At 44.8% G+C, this 19,259-nt stretch overlaps 2 protein-coding genes across 5 annotated transcripts; both read left to right on the plus strand.

The window, feature by feature from the left end:
- Positions 1-2,551: 2,551 nt before the first annotated feature.
- sdhaf4 (succinate dehydrogenase complex assembly factor 4) lies at positions 2,552-4,698 on the plus strand. The gene is made up of 3 exons (XM_012852072.3): positions 2,552-2,756; positions 2,850-2,963; positions 4,385-4,698. The coding sequence occupies exons 1-3, from the start codon at positions 2,678-2,680 to the stop codon at positions 4,492-4,494; spliced, it is 303 nt and encodes a 100-aa protein (XP_012707526.2). The 5' UTR covers positions 2,552-2,677; the 3' UTR covers positions 4,495-4,698.
- A 1,050-nt stretch (positions 4,699-5,748) lies between these two features.
- On the plus strand, positions 5,749-18,768 carry cep68 (centrosomal protein 68). Of its 4 annotated transcripts, XM_021310329.2 has the most exons (9): positions 5,749-6,167; positions 6,272-6,454; positions 10,000-10,281; positions 11,734-12,777; positions 14,870-15,050; positions 15,136-15,311; positions 15,539-15,661; positions 17,233-17,329; positions 17,437-18,768. In XM_021310329.2, the coding sequence occupies exons 3-9, from the start codon at positions 10,051-10,053 to the stop codon at positions 17,598-17,600; spliced, it is 2,016 nt and encodes a 671-aa protein (XP_021166004.2). In that variant the 5' UTR covers positions 5,749-6,167; positions 6,272-6,454; positions 10,000-10,050; the 3' UTR covers positions 17,601-18,768. The 4 variants fall into 4 exon arrangements, with proteins under 4 accessions (XP_021166004.2, XP_021166003.2, XP_021166005.2 ...); XM_021310328.2 differs by lacking the exon at positions 6,272-6,454 and having other exon boundaries at positions 5,750-6,167; XM_021310330.2 differs by lacking the exon at positions 6,272-6,454 and having other exon boundaries at positions 5,751-6,167; positions 15,139-15,311.
- The last annotated feature ends 491 nt before the right edge of the window (positions 18,769-19,259 follow it).

Raw genomic sequence — 19,259 nt, forward strand, 5'->3', positions numbered from 1 at the left:
GGAGGCTTCAGAGTAGCTTCACTCTATCAGTCCGGGGCTGACAGTTCTGAGTGGATGTTGAAACTCTCCTTCAAATGCCCCCCACCACACACACACACACACACACACACACACACATACGCCAAACACCCACCACCAACACACAAACACATCCTTCTTTTAAATACTTACTGAGGAGCTTGTCTTGACTTCCATTGACTTTCAATCGTTTTCAACTCTTTCTATGGCATTACCCTGACCCTAACCCTACGTCTAACCTTTACCAGAATATACCTAACCCTAACCTAAAAACAATTGGCACCTTACTCCTAAACCTAACCCCTAGCCCAGAGAAAAACAGAAAGAGGTCCTCACGTTACATCGAAGTCCTCACTTTATTAGTAAAATGTGCAGAATTGTTCTCACTCAGCTGCAAGTACAAGTATTCAATTCAATTTTATTTATATAGCGCCAAATCATGAAACATGTCATCTCAAGGCACTTTACAAAATCAAGTTCAATCATATTATACAGATTGGGTCAGATTATACAGATTGGTCAAAAATGTCCTATATAAGGAAACCAGTTGATTGCATCAAAGTCCCGACAAGCAGCATTCACTCCTGGGGAACCGTAGAGCCACAGGGAGAGTCGTCTGCATTGTACATGGCTTTGCTGCAATCCCTCATACCGAGCAAGCATGAAGTGACAGTGGGAAGAAAAACTCCCCATTAACAGGAAGGAAAACCTCCAGCAGAACCGGGCTCAGTATGAACGGCCATCTGCCTCGACTGACTGGGGGTTAGAGAAGACAGAACAGAGACACAACAAGAGAGACAAAAAAACACAGAAGCACACATTGATCCAGTAATCTGTTCTACATTAGATGGTAGTAGCGGGTGAGCCGTCTTCTCTGGATGATGTCACAGTTAACAGAACGCCAGACCAGGTGTACCTACTGGTACACACACACACACACACACACACACACACACACACACACACACACACACACACACACACACACACACACACACACACACACACACACACACACACCTCATGATGGAGAGATATTGGAAACCAGAAGTTATTACTTAAGGAAACTATTATCTCATAGCACAGTGACTGTGCAGCTGTTAAATATTACTGCTGTTATCGTGAATGTCACATGTTTTCAGACCTGAACATATGCAGATCACTGCATAGCTCCTGCGACAGGATTCACATAAGGCACCTGCAGAACTCTGGTCAACCTGATCAGTCACAAAAACTAAATTGGAACATTTTCAAGTCCAACAAGCTCTAAAAACCATAACAAGACAATTTTATTCATTTTTCATCACATTTATTCCAATGGGTTGGTTAGATTTAGGATTTTTTATAAATATCCTGTAAATGTTAAATAATTAAACTTGTACATTTTAAGCAAAAGGACCTAAAAAGAACAACCTTCATCCTTTGTTAGTTTGTACAGATCAGGATCTAAAAAACTTAGCCTGGTCTTCAGCAGGTCTTTAAATATTTCAATGAAAACAGACACACCATGTAAGAAAACCTTAACCAAAACACAGAATCAGTGAAAAACAATCATGTGTGCAGCAAGAGAACTGTGAGCAACATATTCATCATCCCTTACAAACAATCAGCAGAAATGAAATAATGATGCTAGAACTGCCAAACACTTTGCATTCAAACACTTTAGCCCTCTCAGCTTCACTCTGAATCATCTTGTTATTGAGAAGTGCTATCTAAATAAACTTGCCTTGCCTCTTAAACAGTTTTGTGCAGCAGCATATGATCAGCACAGGGAGGTCATATCTGGGGAAAACCCACAGATCAGGTATGGATAGTCGACAACGATGTAGTTCTGGTTACAAAAATATATATGCAATCCTTGCATGATCATGATCATCATCATCATCATCATCATCATCATCATCACATTAGTGTTTACTCAATCGTTCATATCACTGTCACCTCTCTGGAGTGCTGTGTATAGTAAAGACTGAATAGATTGGTTGATTGACTGATTAATTAATTGATTGAAAACTACATTAAAAACCGTCATCTTGAAAAGAGTGGTATGATAACAGTAAGGCGTACACGCATAATGAATGAATGCATGATGAATGAAAAGGCATTTTACACTGAAATATAGTATTTAGAATTCATGACAATAATAATGATCGGAAAATAGATTCTAGTAAAATTTGTCCTCTGCACTTAACCCATCCCTTAGGTAGCAGCTGGCTACCATTGTGCGGCAGCAGGCCGGGGAGCATTCTGGGGCTGAGGGCCTTGCTTCGGGACCCAGAGTGTCAGTGGGAGTCAAACCTATAACCCTTGCTGCCTCTCCAGGGCAAAAGCGCCCAGCTCTCTAACCACTAGCTCACCAGTCCTCCTGGGATATCAACGTATGCCATATCTTAAAGATAATTTTTACTCTTTTTGTTTCATTTGTTTGTATCGCAATCGTTTCTTTCCTGTTTTGTTTTTGTGAGTCCCCAGCAGGGGGCTTTGTCGCCCCCTGCTGGGGGCTCACAAACATCGCACCAAGTCGTCGCATTTTGATGACCGGGCGGCTATACGTAGAAATCGCGCTCCGACACAAACACAACAGTTGTGTAAGAGTCCTCCGAGCAGTCTCACTGGAAGGTTGGTTGTGGTTCGGTTCGGTTCGGTTCTGTCGTCTAACATGTCATTCCTGAGGTTATGCGTGTCAGCGAGTACACGGCTCGTGTCTCGGACCGCGGCGGTGGACTCAGTGTTTCCAGGTTGGTAATGGGTCCGGGTCCCTGGCTGGGGAGCCTTTTCATGCCAGCAGAAGGTTCGGGTGGTTCTGCTGTGAACATGCTGTCTTTGTCCAGGCTCTGCGCGGTCAGCCAGCGGAGCCCTGAAGGACCAGGAGCCGCTGAGGAAGCCCAAAACCCCGCAGGGCCGGTTTGACCTTCCGGAGGAGAAGAACAAAGATGTTCTAGAGAGTAAGAAACCGACCGGAACCGCTCGTTCTGCAGAATAACAGCAGACAGAGATCATTGGCTCAATAAGATGCTTACCATGCAGCAGGAAGATAAAAAGCATCAGTAAAATGTTATAACAACATATTCTTATTGATTAATTATTAAATCGGTGTGTATATATATATTTTTTCCTTTTTTGTTTACTTAAAATTGTTTAGCAGTTGAAACACTGATATAAACCCAGGCCATATTTTATACATTGATCATTTGTATCATATTTGTTGGCAGAGTACCTATTTTATTGAGGGATTTCTGTATTTATTCTGCTGATGTTGACAATTCTGTCCTCCATTTAATACAAACCCAACATTAAGTCAGTCAGTCAGTCAGAAAATTAGAACATTACATCAGAACATTAGAAATATGTGTAGTCCAGACATGTGGACCTGCTGTTCAGTATCTGGACTCAGTACTGGTTCTCGGTTATTTCTGCATGAATCCAAGCAGCATGAAGGAGTTCAGCCTGTGGCTCTGTGGCCTGTGGTTCTGCTGGGGTCTTCAGGAAGCCCAGGGTGTTTTAATTATCTGCATTTTTGGTTCTGGTGTCTCCTCTTCTTCCTCTTGACAACATCCCACAGATTCTCTAAAGCAGTGTTTGTCAGTCCTGGTCCTCATCACTGTCTGTGGGAACGTCTCTCTGGACTTCAGGCAACCCGGATTCTGGGCCTCTCCATGCTTCCTCCAGACTCCAAATAAAATGCGAACGCTGCTTTCATCTTAAAGCAAACCACATCTGGTCCAGGAGGGGTTTAACACGCGGACTGTGACAGTTGTTGTCTGTGTTCTGGATCTGTCTATGTGATGGATCTTGAAGTTCTGATTTCAGCTGCTGTCCACTCTCTGTGGATCTCCGTAAAACTTTAATGGCTTTGGCCTCATAATCCACTCAGTTCTGCAGTCGTCCCTGTTGCTTGTGTTCCTTTTTCTTCCACTCAACTTTCTTTTGTTATGTGTGGATTCAGCAGTCTTTGAGCTGCGTCCTTAGCAACAGCTTTACGGGTGCCTTCCTCTTTTCGTGGAGGTTGATGGTGACTGTTAGCTGAACAACCGCCCGGTCAGCAGTGGTCTCCGTGGTTGTTTAGCCCAGCACAGAAGCTGTCTGTATTAAAAAGACTTTTTATTGGTCTAATCTCATATTCTAATGTTCTCGGAAACTGAGTGTTGCATTTTTTTTTAATTAGGTGTTAGCCAGAATCACCTCTTTGTTTCTAATGAAAACATTGTACCTTCTCTATTTGTTCATTTAAACAGCTAATTTAATAATAAAAAAAAAAGATCTTTGTAGCCTATGAAAACTAAAGAAAAGATCAGGTCCTAAGAATGAGTAACAAAAGCACGACATGAATGGAAGAGATCTTTACTGGCTTCTTGTTTTTCTGCAGAGTTTCCTGACAACATAAACCCTGTAACCAAGGAGAAAGGTGGTCCTCGGGGTCCAGAGCCCACCAGATATGGAGACTGGGAGAGGAAGGGCCGCTGTGTGGACTTCTAGTGAAGTCCTGCTTTTTTCCCACATGGCGTGTGATCCTGTGCAGCGGCGTCAGAGAAGACACTGATTATCGCATCAGAAGATGAGACTGAGACAGTGTGTAGCTGTGTAAATATTTACTGTATATGTGTACATTCAGAAGAGTGAACTAACATGAGGAAACTGGTGTCCCACATGTAACTAAAGGATGATTCTGTCCAAACTTCACCTGCTTCAAGCATTTGTTCTGACTCTGGCTCATGTTAACAGTATAATCTGTGGTTAGAAGCAAGTCTACAGCACGACAGTGACATGATTCAACTTTATTACCTGCGATGAACAGTTCATTTTAGCCTTCCAATCCATTTAAGCTCATTTATTTTCATTAAGACCCAGGAAGTTACCATCACACCTTTTAACTAAGATAAGGCGAAGCCATGACCAAGCTGAGGTCTTGGTGAGCTAAAAGTAGAAATCAAATGGGGGTTCTTCAAAAATCACAAATTTCCTATAGTAGATATTTATCAACAAATTTAAATTGTTTTTTTTTTCAAAAGGTCATGTAAAATTTGAGTTTTTATTTAGCTAGACTGGGTAAAAGTGGCTCTTTGGATTGTAGCGGTTGCTGACCCCAGAAAAAGCAAGAAGGACAGCTGCTCTGGTGAGTTCAAATGAGAAACTGGTTTCTATGGGTTATGCAAATTAACAAATGTCCCAAAATTACAAAAAAAAAAGTTAACAGAAAACAATCCTTCCAGCTTCCCAGCATCCAACACCAGAAGAGAAAGTCTTCAAAAATTATATATCTAAAAAAAAATAATCATGGAAACAAAGCTACTACTCCAACATGCAGCCACCACGAGCAGCTCAGTTCTAGAATTATACTGCTTAATGGTCTGATGTGCTCCAACTCAAAGATAAAGGTCAGCTAAAGGTTTTGTATAATAATGGCGTTCTGATCCAGGAGAGAGTGAGTCCTGGTGTCCTTTATCATCATCCCGTCCTGTCAGCCCTCATGAAGAAGACTAGAGGTTTTACCAGGGTCAAGGTCTGGATAAGTTATTTCATGCACTAAATGTTTTCCTTATATTACATTTTTATATCCAGTTTGCACTAAGACGCCTGCATGGATTCACTGATAATCCTAGAAATGTGTCTGGCTGTGTGGAGCACATAGAACAACAGCTCTGCCCCTCCCTCAGCTGCTGCTGCACACTGCCGGTCAGCTGACACAAAGAAGTCTATTAAACCTTTCTTTGGCTGACAGGAAACTACAAATTCAGCTGAAAAACGTGGACAGACAGCTTTTAGTTTATCACTCTTCTAATTCCCATTGTTGGACATTCTCTACATTCCTTGTTTTGTCCACAGGGGGGGAGTAAAGAGTCGGGGCTCCTTGATAAGAATCTAAAAGTGCATTTTGTTTTCCCGTCAGTTAAAATGACACTAGCTCTAGCTGCCAGGGCCGTTCCCTCCATCTAATGTATCTGATCGAAAGGAAAAGTTTTTCATTTAGTCTCCGCGGTAGTGTTGTGAAGAGAAGGCTGCTGGAGAAAAAGGCGGGTGTGTAGGCGGACAGCGGCAGCAGACAGAGAGAGACGGAAGCTCAGACACGGAGCTGTGGTCGGACTGGAGGAAGGAGGCTGAGCGCCGACATCTACCGGGAAGAAGAGCGCAGCAGCCGGACGCCACAGCAGGTAAAGAGCCGGGCTGGCTGCTGGCTAATTAAACATGGCTGCTCCTCCAGCTGCACTTTCTCCTCTCCGGCTTCTTCTTTGTCCACTTCTCTGTGCGCTAACAGAGGACATGATGAGACTTCCGCTGGACGCCTGCCGCCGACACCGCAGCGTCAGATAACTAACTTCTAAGCTCAGATGGGACCCAGATGAATGGACTTGCCGGGTTTATCCAGACCGAGACACGGATAAATGTCCAGTCTTTGTGTTAGCGGTGTCGCTTGGTACCGTGGTCCCGTCTCCACAGGGTGGGTTTGTGGACAGGAACAAAGCCACAGTTGGTTCTGCAGATGCATGAAGGCGGACTGGTTTAGACAACAGACATGTCCTCGTCTTCTAACAAGCTTCTGTCTTCACTTTCTACCCTCTAGATTGGATGTGATGGAGTCTGTCAGAGAGTGCAGCATAAAAACAAATGGTTTAAGACTTTTTTTTTATTTTTACAAACAGAAATCTGAAAAGTGTGGCATGAGTGAATTCAGGCCCCCTTTAATACCTCTGAGTTGAAGCTGTAGTTGGTTATCCTCGTGACACCATCCTGATCTCGCGAGCTTTCAAGGTTTCACTCGCAGATCAGTCTGGCTACTTTCCGTTAAAGAAAATTTGGAGCCGTTCACCAAACGAACGTCCAATCAGCGTTGGCTTTGAGGCGGGTTGAGGTGTGACGCAACGAGAAGCGCGACAGTTCAGTCTAAAGAACATGGCGGCTTCAGCCGATGAAACTAGCGTTAGCGTGGCTATCGAGCAAGTTTTATCGGAATTACAGAGTATTTCTTTGCTGAGCTAATGAGCCTTTACCTGCAGCAGCAAGAGTAGCTTGGCTTGTGGTTGTGTTTTCGTTGTCGCTCGTAACAGAGCGACGACGAATCTGATTGGTTTATTTGGCCCGTCTATCACCAACATAGGCCAATCAGCTAACCAGCATTTTCGCCCCTTCCCAAAATTACTTCAACGGAAGGTTTCCAGATGGATATGCGGAGCAAATACATCTGGCGGAGTCAGGTAAGTAGTTGGTGGTCCTGTTTAGAAACACTGTTTATTATGCTGGATAAAATGGCCTTTCATCCTAAAAGTAGTTAATACATTATGTATTCACAAAAAGGAGGTGAAAACTGTTCTCTGTGGGAGCTGCAAACCTGTAAAGACTAACCAATCTCTGCCGTTCTGTCCAAAGTACATGAATTTGTCAGTTTTGTTCCTGTTCTCACCCATATACGTTATATACTCCCCCCCCCCCTGTCCCTTATGTGTCAGGGGAATCACCTTGTCCATTGGTTGTCCCTCATGCCAATCATTCTGACGTGCTCACGTCACACCATTGTCCGTGCTCTTTCCTTCTGAGTGTCCGCTTGCTGGCTGTGCATGCACACTTCTGATGTTTATGTATCCAGTTAGCTTAGCGGCTAGGCTAGCAGTTAGCCGTTGATTGTAGCTCTGCTGCTCTCACCGTATACTTTGAACATGGCTGAGAGTCACAAGAAGCGATCGATATATAGTGTTATTAAATTATCGCCCAGCAAAGTGTGCGCTCTCTGCTCTCTGGCCATTTTTGTTAATTTCCATGAGGTGGGCTTTGCTTATACGTCATGTCACACAAAGGATTGTGGGATTGCTTATACCTCCTTAGACATAGCAAGGGACATCGCAAGGTTCTTATGCTAAAGGAGCAATGAGAGGAAGCATACAGGCTCCTTTTCCTACCTCCTTCCTTACTAACTGCACTATTCGGACAACACTGATCATGGCAAGTGTTGACACACTTCCGTTTTGGCTAGAGTCCTTGCCCAAAAGACATATTCGGATGGAGCCGGTTCTTCTCCGAGGTGGATCCCAAAGCGTGTGGTTCATGTGGTTCTCTGATGAGCAGTAGATTCAGCTGTAACAGCCATAGCAAAGCCAACATTTGCCTTAGCATTAACACAACACAGAACGGCACCATGTTTGTTATTTGTGGGAGTGAGGCGCATGCAGGTTCAAGAGAGGATGGCGACACTACAACGTCATCGCCTCAGAAGACACGTGGCTCGCATTGACACACAAAGACATGAAACCAATGCCTTGAAAGTTTTCCACTCAAAAATGATTGTTCATAAACTCCTTGTACACCGGATCCATGTGGATTACAGCAAAATAACTTTGCATATACACCTCATCTGGTCTCCGTGTGGACGGGGCCCAACCAGGATGCTGGCAAACGCACCGCAACAAGGTTCCTGCTTTTCTGCAGTGCTTCTGCGTTTTAGTGCCAAACCTAAACAATCGTTCCCGCTTCTGGGCATACCTCTGTGTCCTTCATCAGCTGAACCAGTTATCTAGTTAGTGTCTGGCGCCACCTTCTGACTGAAAGTATTATTGTCCATGCCAACGTAGCCCCAAGATGCAGGGCTGCATCCACAGAGACCCTAAGCAGATCTCTGGCTACAGATGGCAGCACCCATGTCACACAGGCTTTGTGGGCGAGCAGACGGAAGAGAGGAACGCAATATTTAGCCCTGAAATGGAGCGGTCCAGAGTTTCACGGTACGAACTGGAATAGAATGCTGTCTACGACAAGCCATGGCCCCTTGGTCACCTTTCCCAGAGTACTTCAGATCTGGTCTGAGCTTCTTTGTTTTTGGTGATCGGTGAGCTTGAATGGTGAAAGGCTAGGCTCAGATTGATGGTGGGATTATGTACAAGTAGGTAGTTCTGAAGAGGAGGAAGCCTTTAGGTCAGGGGTCTTTTAATCATTCACCACAGGCATTGCTGGGGGTCGGTTCTGTTTACTCTGACACAAAAGATCCCAAATACTTTTAAAACGCCCCCCACTGGGCGTCCTCCAATGCTGCAGGAGTAGTGAGCATGACCCATGTACACATCAGTCCTCGACACGGCTGACCTGGGTTCGATTCCAGCCTGAGGTCCTTTACCTCATGTTTTCCGCCCTTTCTCAAACCCCCTTTCCTGTCAGCCTACTTTGAAAAAATAGTTTAAAAAAACGTACTTGTATCTATAAGAAAATTGGCAAATATTAAGAAATTAACAGAACATAGTCTGACAGGAAGATGAGCTAACCTTGACCAAATAAGGCAGGAAACAAAAGGGAAGAGGAATGGAAACCAGCCTGAATTTTATGAGAGGAGGGGGCACCAAACCCATGTACCAAACAGCAGTTTCATACATCTGGATGGTGTGTGCTTACTGCCATTTAAACGTACATGAGGTCTCTCCATGTTTGGCCATGTGGTGTCCGTGGTTCTGAGCATCCTGCGGCTGCTAGAACATGCCCTGGGCAAACATTAGTCTTCCTGGGTGGTGCAGTGAACACAGTGGCTTCTACGCATGCACTTTTAATGAGACTAGTCAGGTGAGCAGCAACATATCATTACAGCGCCTGGACCTGCCAGGAGGCTCCACAGGCTTGCTGCTTAGTGACCCAACAGAAACAAAGACGCTCGAGGACTCACTGAGCCACCAGACAATTCTGACTGCAGTTTATATCCCAGCTGTGTTTGAAACATGGAGGCACCACATCCTAACCTCTGTAGGATCTCCGGCTGCCAGCTTGGATGCAGATAAAATCAGTGGCCCTCAGGGAGCCATGGGAGTCCGCCATGAGATGGAATAGAAGGGGCCCCTGTGATGGACTGGACCCTAATCAGGGTATACCCGGCTCTCGGCCAACGGCCCCTGCAGACAGGCAGCAGCACCCATAGAATGCTCAGTGTCCTCAAAAACAAACCATCAAACAATATCGTGTAGCATTTTTCAGATTTTCTACTGCTGACCAAAGCTCTTTTTGCATTGGCTACAGGAGCCCCCCCCTCCATTTCTGCTCTCGGATGAAAATAGCCAGGGATGGAGGATGCGTCTCTCAGCATTTAAGCACAGCAGCAGATTCTTAAGTTTGACTGCAGAAGCCGATGGGACGGACACAGCTGAGGCAAGAGGCGATGGGCAGCGCAGTAAAAACGTGACGATAGCCGCCAGGAGCCGCTGTCTGACGGACAGACGTTACGTGGAGAGGAAGCCGCTGTTCACCGAGGAGAGCCATGGGTCCATTTTAAAGAGCCGGCCCCAGAAGCTTCCAGAGAAGGTGAGAGAGAGAAAGGGCTGTTTGTTTTTGTTCCTCTACGGGTCATCACCGTCTTTGAGTTGGAAACACTTTTAGGGTCAGTCTTTTCAGTTTGATGTCCCACCAAGGTCCCCCGACTGAAAACACTGTTTCCTGAGATTTTTTTTCCAGGGTACGCTTTTTGAGAATCCTCTAGAACGGTAGAGACAGCGAAGGTAAGACGCAGGGAAACCGCGAGCCCCAGCCTTCCATCTGATTCCTGACTTCCAGCCTGCACAAACGCCTGAAAAAGTCCATTAACCCGATGTTAGACTTTAACTTGACGCTTTGTTGGGGAAAAAATTTGAATCAGAAACAACTTTATTGGCCAGGTTTGTGAACACAAACAAGGAATTTGACTCAGGTTCCACTTTGCTGTCAATGAAGGCATTTAAATGTAAATAATGGAACAATCTTTGGGAAATAAAAAGTTTTTTTTCCTTGTTAAAATCTATATAAACAGTACTGTGGGATCTTAGAGATGCTGCAAAGGTTGCCGGTTATAAATCCGGTCCGTCCTGAGCAGGACCCCTGGCCACAGATTGCTCCCCATGTCGGTAGCACGCTGCTCCACGAGGGATGAGTTAAACACAGAGACAGGTTTCCCCTCTGTGGGGCTAGAAAGGGAAAGAAATGAGGAAGAAATGGGTGCAACTAAGCAGGGCATTGCAGAAATCTTTGCTGCCTTTTTCTGACTCTAGACCTGTATGGAGGGTAGGTCCTTGGACCTGTCCTGTTTTGCGACGAACAAAAGCACACAGTGATAGACGAACACCAGACAGCCTAAAGATGGCCGTGTAGAAGATGAGCGGCCGCTCGCGTGGAAGGTTGGATTCTCAGGCTGCCGCAGGAAGTCCAGTCTTGGCCGCTCTTTTCAACTTTTCTCTTGACTTTCGCAGACATTAGTGTTAGTCATTCTTGTGCAGAGGTTCTGCTGTGCCTGGAAACAGCATCCTGCTGCCCCAATCATCACCTCTACACCAGCTAGCTTCCCAGCTGCTATGAGGCGTCGATGCTGAGTTCTCCAAACATGGAGCTTTTCTACAGTATCTCCACGGCAGTCTGGGAAACCTCCTGGTTTGTTCTGAAAAAGAGAACATCAGCCATGAAGGATGCTGCCAGGTGCTGTTGTGCTTGTTTTTTGTTTTAAATGGGCTCAGCCCACAGAATAATCCGGTCCTGGTGATGTCCCAGGACAGGTGCTCAAAGCTGGAGGCAATGAACTGGCTGATGTTCTTTAAGCTTTAACGTCTCACACAGTTAGGCCATCATTCCCAGACGCTTCAAAAGCTCTAATATTATTCTGTTGACAACAAAATGTGTGATGGCTTAATCAGATAATTAGTTAATCACGTAAATCCAACAGAACATCTCTGGGACATCATGTTAGGTTATACTTTGTGACGCCTCTGCGTTGTTTTTCCTGCCCTTTAGGAGGAGCCTTCAGGAGAAGACGCCAACATGAGGCACCAGCTCCAACCAGCGCAGACTCTGCTCCCAGAGAGCCATGGCCTCTCTCTAAGTGACCTTTCACCTCCCACAGCCTCTGGAGAAGAACCCAGCTCACCCTTGACTGTTCCAGAACTTCAGGCCCGGCTGTGCCACAGAAAGCCCACTACAGGATCGCCTTTTCAATGCAGATCAGCTCAGCGAAGCTTCTCAAGTTCGGTTCTTGAGGTCCAGAGTATAAATCCTCCTCTGAGGCCACGGCTGACCTCCACAGTCCTTCATCCGACCTACACTCCACGCTCACGGCACCCCAGACCGAGCCAGACCCACTTCAGACCCAGTGAAGGGAGTGGTGTGGAAGGGGCAACGCCAAGTTCTCCCGGGGGGAACTCTAAGCAGAACGCTGGGTGCTCCTTCCAGGTAGACTACTGGGCCTGTGCCATTCCTAAAGCCCTGCCTCCTTCTCCAGACAGGAAGTCCGCTGCTTGGAATCCAAACAAAGAGTATGAAGCGCTGCTGGACTACACGTACCCTCTGAGGCCGGGACACGTCACCAGTGAGTGGAACCGCTCCGAGCTACAAGCAGACTCTCTTCTAAGGAGTGACCCGAACACGAAGGACTCAGGGATTGAATTGGACCACTTCTGGAGTTCTGCCAGCCTGTCAGGGTTGGACGCTTCTGACAGCGGAGAAGGAGTGAGCCGAGACAGAAGCTCCCTGTGTGCCGAGTACAGGACACCAGACCGGCAGCTTCACCCCAGAACCTCAGATGTTCCACCCTGCAGTACACCACTCTCCCTTTCCAATGGCATCAGTTTGTCCCTGGACAGTTTGGACTGCAGGACGGACAGAGCTGGGACCAGGGATGGCTATGATCATCAGCACCATGCAGTGGCCTCTTCCTTTTCCACCGCTTTCACCCCTTCCACCACCCTTTTCCCACGGCCCAGATGGGTTGGTGGAGACGTGGATGAGGATTTCTGGCCTCTTCCGGAGCAGCTGGATGAGCTGCAGCAGCTGTCCAGACAGGTGGGTGCAGCGGATAGTCACGTGTACCGCTGTCCTGTGGGATGATCGGGAGACTGAGCAGTTCTGGTTGTTAAGGAGTTAAACTTCATACATCCACCATGCTGCCAGAACGTATCTGCCCTCTTACTCACCTCTTCCGTTTTATGTCCCGCTTTTAGATAATCAAACAAGTGTTAATATGAGACAAAGATAACCCGAGTAATTACCAAATGCTAGTTTCAGATGTCATTTGTTAAGGTGAAAAACTATTTAGAGGTAGAGGGCACGACCCATGTCCGGAGGCCTCAGTCCTCGACGTGGTCATGCCGGGTTCCAGACCGTTACCACATGTCTGGTACATCTTTCTCATCCCCACTTCTTCATTTACTTTCAAAGTGCACCAGTGCCACAAAAAAGCAAAAAAAAAAACTATACGAACCAAACTGAAAGTAATTACTTCCCCATCCCTGTTCTTGATTTTCCAATGTCTAGATATACACTTCCTTCCTTCCTTCCTTCCTTCCTTCCTTCCTTCCTTCCTTCCTTCCTTCCTTCCTTCCTTCCTTCCTTCCTTCCTTCCTTCCTTCCTTCCTTCCTTCCTTCCTTATTTCCTTTTCTGTCTCTCCTTTCTGATGTTCTGTAGTTCCTTGTTTCCTTCCTCTGTCCTACATTCATTTGTTGCTTCTGTCCTTGTTTCTTTATGTCCTTCCTGCCTTCCCTGTCTCCTACCTATATTCATGATATTTTTTTTCTTTGCTTACATAACTCACCAGGCTGGCCTACAGACAAAGACACAGGGGGGTAACTTATATACGGGTTTGTTGAAACTATTTACGCACAATATCAGTACTAACTTGGCACAAAATAACCCAACTAACCAAACCCTCGGTCCTGCTGGGCTGTTTACAAAATCCTCCGCCCTTGGCCACGCCCTTTTTGTCCAGACAGGAAGCAGCCAACTTCCAAACCAGATGGCTCAAAAAAGGAGAAGCATAATTATTATAATAAAATACGTTTTATAAGCCGCACAGTGCTATTGTGTTCATGTGTTATAATAACATTGTTAGGTTTAATTAATAAATTGATTAATTCAATTACTTGTGCAGATCCATCACTGTGGGATATACATCGAACAATCAGGTCTGCAGGGGGGAACATTAACCTTCCTACCATCCAGGATTTGCTTAGTTAGGAAAATAGCATGTGATACACACTGGGCCCTAGTGGTAACTTTGTCCAAAGTGATCATTTCTAGGAAAAGCTTGGGCCCTCGATGGGAGACAGTTATAAAATCTCTGTGCTAACACTGGGCCAAAAGAACAAAGCTAAAAGGATCAGAAACAGTAATACATAATTAAATCTACAAGCTGTACACTGTGAGGCGCAACCAGCCACAGAGATACCGGCCACTAAGTGTAACTCACCCCCATGTAAAACGATAATCCCGCCCCTAGGCACATTTTAGAAAATGCCACTAAGTGGCATTTTCCCCCTCAGAGTTTGCTAAGAAACTCTGAGGGGGGGATGGGGGGGTCTAGGCTCAGGACGATGGGAAAGTGACCTGTTGAAACATGAAGGGACCAGGGTGACACTGGTTCTGAAGTCATTACACTGGCTCTCTGTATCTCAGAGAATAGACTTCAAAATCCTTCTGTTATTCTATAAATCCCTAAATGGCTTAGCACCTAAATACATCACAGACTTGTTATCAGTGTATCAACCCTCCAGACCACTCAGGTCTTCTGGCTCCAGTCTACTCCACATACCTAGAACCAGAACTAAACACAGAGAAGCAGCATTTAGTTCCTATGCTCCACTTATTTGGAACAAACTTCCAGAAAACTGTAAAAGTGTGGAAAGCCTGAGTTCCTTTAAATCAGGATTAAAAACATTTTTGTTTAGATTTGCCTCTTAATGTTCTTCTTAAACTGTTAACTCAAACACCATTAGTTAAAGTTGTAGTCCAACTTTTCCTTACCTGCTTTTATTGTGCCACCTCAATGTACTTTCTCTGTTTTTCTTTTCTTATGTTCTGTTCATGCACAGCACTTTGACTTGTCTTGTCTCTGAAATGTGCTACAAGTAAACTCACCTCGCCTTACCTTGGGAGCAGGTCAGGGAGGTGACGGCCCAGCTAAGCCCACCCAGCTGGACATCTCTGAACCGGGACACCTCCTCCATCCTGTCCTCCGTCACCTTTCCCCAGAAACCTGGTGCAGGAGGGCAGACTAAAGAGGTGGTGCAGGACAAACAGGATTCAAATGAGAGTGTGCAGAGAAGTGCCGCTCACATAGGTATTTATGTACTTTCAATAACTGGCTACACACATGCTTCTTATCATCGCCCATCCGTTCTCCTTGTTTTGCTTTTGTTTCTCAGCAGCAGGCGGGGTGAGGGACTCTGAGACTTTGAGGAACAGTGTTGGTGCCGGTCTGGACCGTGAAGGAGGAGGACTGTGTCTGGCTGGACTCAGGGAGTGTTTGGTGAAGCAGCTGTCCGGCCCCACCCTGCCTGGCAGCCAGGAGCAGAATGACTCCCTGATGAAACACATCCAGGTAGCTGCAGTTCCCCAGCCTCCCTTTGATTCACTGAGCAATGATGTACAGCCGCGCTAGGAAGTCTGTGGACCTTCTCCAATAAGTCTTTAACTGTGGGACAGCATTTAAAATAATTGGGCCTAAAGGAGTCTGGAGAAAAAGCCAATAGATTTGAACTCTTTTGGTTTATAATCTTCATTGTATATATGATAGAAAGTGTGCAGTGAATGCTGTGTATGTTCCAGGTGTTCTGTTCACAGCTGGAGCTGCTCATCCAGCAGCTGTATGCCCTCTCAAAGAGCATGGAGGAGATTGCGGCTCCTGCTGGGGACATAGACAGTGTGAAGTCCTCTCTGGCTGACTATCAGGTAACTATTGAGCATTCAGGAAACGGTTAAAAACATACCTATACATCATTGGAATGTTGAAGAGGGGAATATTTCAGTCTGTACGAGGTAGTGTGGTTCTGCAACGTTCTATGTGGGATTTAGGGACAAAACGGTTCCTCATAGAGTTGGGTTTTCTCATCCAACGCTTTACATGAGTTGTTCTTTGGGGTTTGAAAGTATGACGTAACAACCGCACTGCATTTTGGGATACCTGGGCATCGGCAAACAGGCTTCTGTTTGTTTACACAGCCATCATCCATGACGCTGTGTGTATTTTCTGTTCTTTTGTTTTAAAAAAGTTAAAAACATGGTGCAAACATTCTGTAATTAAAGGCCGCTACATAAAACAGACAATTTGTCTCACTCGCGCAGCAAATTATATCATTTTGTTCTCTTAGTCCTGTCTTTGAGGTGTCTCCCTACTTGTTCTCGACACAATGTCTGGGCAGAACGTTTTCTCAAACCGACTACTGTACTGTGATTGGACAGGATTTAGATGGCCGCGTTTAGATTGGAAAAGCGGAGATGTGTCATGCATTTGTGGAACCCCAGTCCTGCAGTTCAGTTCAGCTCAGCTCTGGTGGTTTAAGCGGTCGAACGTTTTTGTAAAATCACGTGACGAAGCAGGGCGGAGAACAACACCTTCCTCCTCCAGAGGAGACGCTCTTGTAAACTTCAGATCTTCAGCATTTGGACTAAACAGTTGTTCTGTTAAAGCTACAGGGATGTGGAACTCCTTACCATTGACTATTGGAGAGAGACTCACTCTGCCACAGTTTACATTTTTGCTAAGAAATGGTTGAAGGATGGCCAGAATTGTGTTAATTGATAAACAATATTGTTAGTTACCAGTTTAATGAGTCAACAAGGTTCACAGATGTAGAAGCTAATAAAAAAAATATATATATTTCTAAAACATGTTTGTGGCTCCTTGAGGCTGGAGGAGAGTGAAAGATCCCGAGGCTTTCAGCTGATAACAGGAAGGCTGAACAGAAGTACGGCAAAGATGCTCGGGTTTTCCTTTTGATGTTTCAGCCTCTAGGCTATAGAACATGCTTCATTTGGAAAGGAAATACACAACGGAGTCTGCCTATTAAGTAACGCTAGCCATGCTAACTATGCTAACATACTTAAAGCCAACATAAGATACTGAAGACAGTTTAAAAACTCTACTCAGTAATTGTGTGTTTTAAGAAGATGGTAGAACCTTGTTTTATAGCATCTGCTCTCTCATAGATGCAGTAACGCCTCCTCTGAGCCTAATACAACTAATAATTGGCCGCTGACAGCAGGAAGGCTCAGAAAAAAAATCATTTGAATGTCGTTCTTTTTCATTTCCTCATAATGTGGTTCTTAAGGACAAATGGGAATTAGCCAAAATTAGCACTGGCTGGTTAAATCTTTACAAATAACAGTAAGCGAAAATTGGCCACTAAGTTCTGATCTGGTCCATCTCTAGTAAAAAACCCAAATAAGAAGGATCTCACTTTGCAGAATTATGCCAGCAACCCCAAGTTCCAGTTTCATGCGGTTTCCCAATGTGTTTTTAGAGCTTTCAGAAGGAGGTGAGCAGCCATCAGCCCCTGACCGCCTGTGTTCTGCATGCTGGACAGCATCTTCTCAGCTGCATCAACGGCACCTCTCCCTGTGAGTGCTGTACACACAGTCTTTTCAACTACCCCTGAAATAAAAAGTGTTTTAATTAAAGGGTTCCTGCAGCGTGTGACTGGCTGGTCTTCTTTCTTTCCTTGCAGTTTTAAGAGACACACTGCTGCTCATTGAGAGGCAGTCTGGAGCTCTGCAGACACACTCAGACCACCTCTTCTCCTCCATCCTGTCAGCTATGGACACCCTGGACCTGTCCACTCACCACAGTTCTGTTCAGTCGGGAGAAGAGCAGAACTCTGCTGGAACCTAAGAACTCCGGTTTGAGGACAGACCTTGAAAGGGACAACTTTACCTGTTTTCTGACTTGTTTCCAACAGTTCTAATTGTTCTCTACAACATGCTTTCAAAGGCACAAGTGACATTTTTATAATTCAGGAATCAGGACCGATACACGGCCCTAATTACTCCTAAAGGACTGTTTGTTTTTTAAGAATTAATCTGAAAAACGGGGCCTCATGGGAATGCATTTTTAAACTTAAGGAATATGCCTGCATAACCCCCCTCCCCCAATGTCTCCATGGACAAGCCTAGAACACCTCAGGAGGCATTCTAATCAAATGACCCTGAACCACCTCATCTGATTAAACAGCTTTACTGTTAACTAGATTTCCTTATATCATTTCATCACGTGGTATTGTAAGATATGTTATAATATTTTTTTTTAAGATGGTTCATTTATATTTTGAAAGAGAAATAGCCCACAGCCTCACAGATCCTCCACCACACCTAACAGTGGGCATACGGAGCTTTTCCACATATTTATAGTTTATTTCACACCAAACTCAGCTGGAGTCTTTGTTACTGAAGGTCTTCTTTGACCAAAGCTCCCAGTTCCAGGTAAAGTCTTTAAAAAAAACAAACGACATGTTTCCACCTGGGTTGGTAGGACAGAAAAGGCTATAGGCAGTCCTAAACAACGGGTTGTCATGGAAATAGTCTAATGGTTGTCATGGAGACTCCAAAATGCTGCTCCTTGCTGCAGTTCAGCAACAGTGATCTGCTCACTGAGCTCAGTGGAGGATAAATATGAGTCCTTGTTCAGCCCAGTGGTCAGTGGCTTACAAGAATCCAGATTCACTTCGATTCACTTCGATTCACTTTAATTATATGGCGTCAATTAATACAAAGTGATTCAACAGACCTCTGTGTACCCTCATATATGTACCCCAGGGAAACAGGCAGTTATGAAATACTATCCAGAGGCTCCTAGAAACCCTGATCATTTAAAAAAGTAAAGGATGGATTTAAAATGCTTTGGTTTCATTTATTTTAAGAGAATTGCTTGATGTATAAATAATTGCTCCATCACTGATTTTATTAAAAGCGCTTATTTAACATGGAATTTTCCCCACTGACCAGATGTCCTGAAATAAAAGCCAGGGTTTTTCTTTTCCTGTTCAGAGTGAGATTATGTTTCTGCAATAAAATACACATTTATTTGAATCTTTCTTTACAACATTTTAGTTTTAGCCATAGGTGGAAGACATGCGTTGCTGTAAAAATGTTTTCCCCCTTCCTGATTTTGTCTGGTTTTGCCTTTTTAAGCATGTTTTCAATCATCAAATGAATCTTAATATTGGACAAAGATAAATCAACCAAATATTACTCCAGGAGCTCAACAATCGATTGATCCAGGAGGTCACAGAAGAACCTAGAACATCTACAGCGATGCAGGCCTATTCAACAATAACAAGACAAACTGGTGTAAGTGTAAAAATGGCCTTCATGGGAGAGACCAGAACCTTTGCTGACCCAAAAGAACAAAAAGGCCCAAAAACATCTTAGCCTGTTGGTTACATATTTGGTGGACTGATGAAACAAAAGTGGACCTTTAGAAGAAGTGTGTCCCGTTACATCGGGAGGAAAACTAACAGCGTTTCAGAAAAACATCTTCCTGGCATCCAAACGT

This window comes from Fundulus heteroclitus, unplaced genomic scaffold (assembly GCF_011125445.2).
Source record: "Fundulus heteroclitus isolate FHET01 unplaced genomic scaffold, MU-UCD_Fhet_4.1 scaffold_37, whole genome shotgun sequence".
Classification (NCBI taxonomy): Eukaryota; Metazoa; Chordata; class Actinopteri; order Cyprinodontiformes; family Fundulidae; genus Fundulus; species Fundulus heteroclitus.